The 1607-nt window shown below is 37.1% G+C and overlaps 2 protein-coding genes across 2 annotated transcripts; both read left to right on the top strand.

Annotated features, from left to right (window-relative positions):
• Positions 1–4: 4 nt before the first annotated feature.
• Positions 5–736, top strand: LOC109588165 (uncharacterized; the record flags this gene model as incomplete). The annotated part of the gene is made up of 2 exons (XM_020004349.1): positions 5–99; positions 239–736. Coding segments are annotated over 2 exons (589 nt in total), but the record flags the coding sequence as incomplete, so codon positions are not given.
• A 297-nt stretch (positions 737–1033) lies between these two features.
• Positions 1034–1578, top strand: LOC109588166 (uncharacterized; the record flags this gene model as incomplete). Its single annotated transcript, XM_020004350.1, has 2 exons — positions 1034–1284; positions 1330–1578. Coding segments are annotated over exons 1-2 (381 nt in total), but the record flags the coding sequence as incomplete, so codon positions are not given.
• Between the last annotated feature and the right edge of the window lie 29 nt (positions 1579–1607).

Below are 1607 nucleotides of genomic sequence, written 5' to 3' on the forward strand. Positions count from 1 at the left end.
AAAGAGACATTGCTCGCTTGTTAAATGAAGAAATAGGTCCTCGAGACAGTGACTACGTTGCTTCAGTTCTTGGGGACTACTTTTGTGATGAAACTAGTGGTAAGCTTATTCATAACACTGTTTACATACTAACTGTGAATAGCGGTCAGCTATCACAACAATGACATTCCATCACCTGTATAAATGCACAATATTATTATAATAAACTTAGTTATACAGTGTATTTGTTAATTGATAGAGACAGACTATGAAGCAGTAGAAGATATGGAAGAAGAAGAGGTAGAGGAAGAGAAAGAAGAGAAAGAGACAAAAGATTGTGATGAAGATATTAATCCACCACTGTTTGATCCTGAGGTGGCTGTGGAGCTACAAGTATCAGATCTTGATTTAGAATCAGCGATGCCTGATGCTCCAGCTACTTCAACTACTCACTCTGGTGATGACATGAGGAAGGAAGACCTACAGGAGGAAGAATTATCAAAGTTCTTTGAACATGGATGTGGTTGCTCAGATAATTGCTATGCACTGTTCAGTCACTCTTACATAAAAACATATAGATGTGACATACAAGCCATGGCAAAGCCAGTTCAAGAAATTGCTATTATGAGTCAAATGGCAGCAACATCTACCATGGGGGGATTGTCGACTGGCAACCACAGGAGACAGAATGAGAGAAAGAGGCAATTTTTTACGTTCATGCATCAAGGTCATAAGGTTTGTAACTATGAGTGACACAACACAAAATTAATCGTTTTTCAACTACATATGTAGAGTAACATTTCTGAAGCTACATGCATGTGGCAAAAGCAGGTTTGAGGAAATCATGAAAAACTACAGAATGAATGGATTAATACCAAGGTATGAGACTTACAAATTCAATGTTATGTACTTAACTTTATTAGAGTTCACGGAAATACTGGAAAGACACCAAACCATGCTTTGACTTATGATGATATTCTCCGGGTTGTTGCTTTCATCAGAAATTACGCTGAAGTCCATGGAATCAGTCTTCCTGGAAGAATACCTTGAATGAAAAGTTACGAGAATAAGAAGTTCTTACCATGCAGTACATCTAAAAGGCAGGTATACTTAGAGTATGCGGAATCATGTGAAGGGCTTCATGTCAAAGCATGTGCTGAAACAACATTCAACATGTTGTGGCGACGCTACCTGCCTTATATTGAAAAAATGAAGCCTATGTCTGACTTGTGTGCCACTTGTAAAGAGATAAGTGGACTGATTATAAGAAGTGCTAACATGCAATCAGATGAAAGGATAACTGAGGTAAGTCAGTATTGTAATAACACAAGTATTATTTTGAATTTTCAGACAATGCAAAAGGCACTAGATCACAGAAGTCTTGTTAAAAAGGAAAGGGAGTACTATAAGGATGTATTAAAAGAGGCACAATTATTGTTAAAAGGGCTGTATACTGATGCAGCAAACAATTACAATCCCCCACTAACAAGGCCACTTGCTATGTTAAATATTGTAGCACATTATAGCTTCGATTATGCTCAACAGGTAACATTTTATGATAATTATGAAAGTGTATCTAGCTCACTTACTTTTTTAAAGGTTCACTGTCCTTCAAGTCCACTACAAGC

Source organism: Amphimedon queenslandica, unplaced genomic scaffold, assembly GCF_000090795.2.
Source record: "Amphimedon queenslandica unplaced genomic scaffold, v1.1 AMPQUscaffold_12256, whole genome shotgun sequence".
Taxonomy (NCBI): Eukaryota; Metazoa; Porifera; class Demospongiae; order Haplosclerida; family Niphatidae; genus Amphimedon; species Amphimedon queenslandica.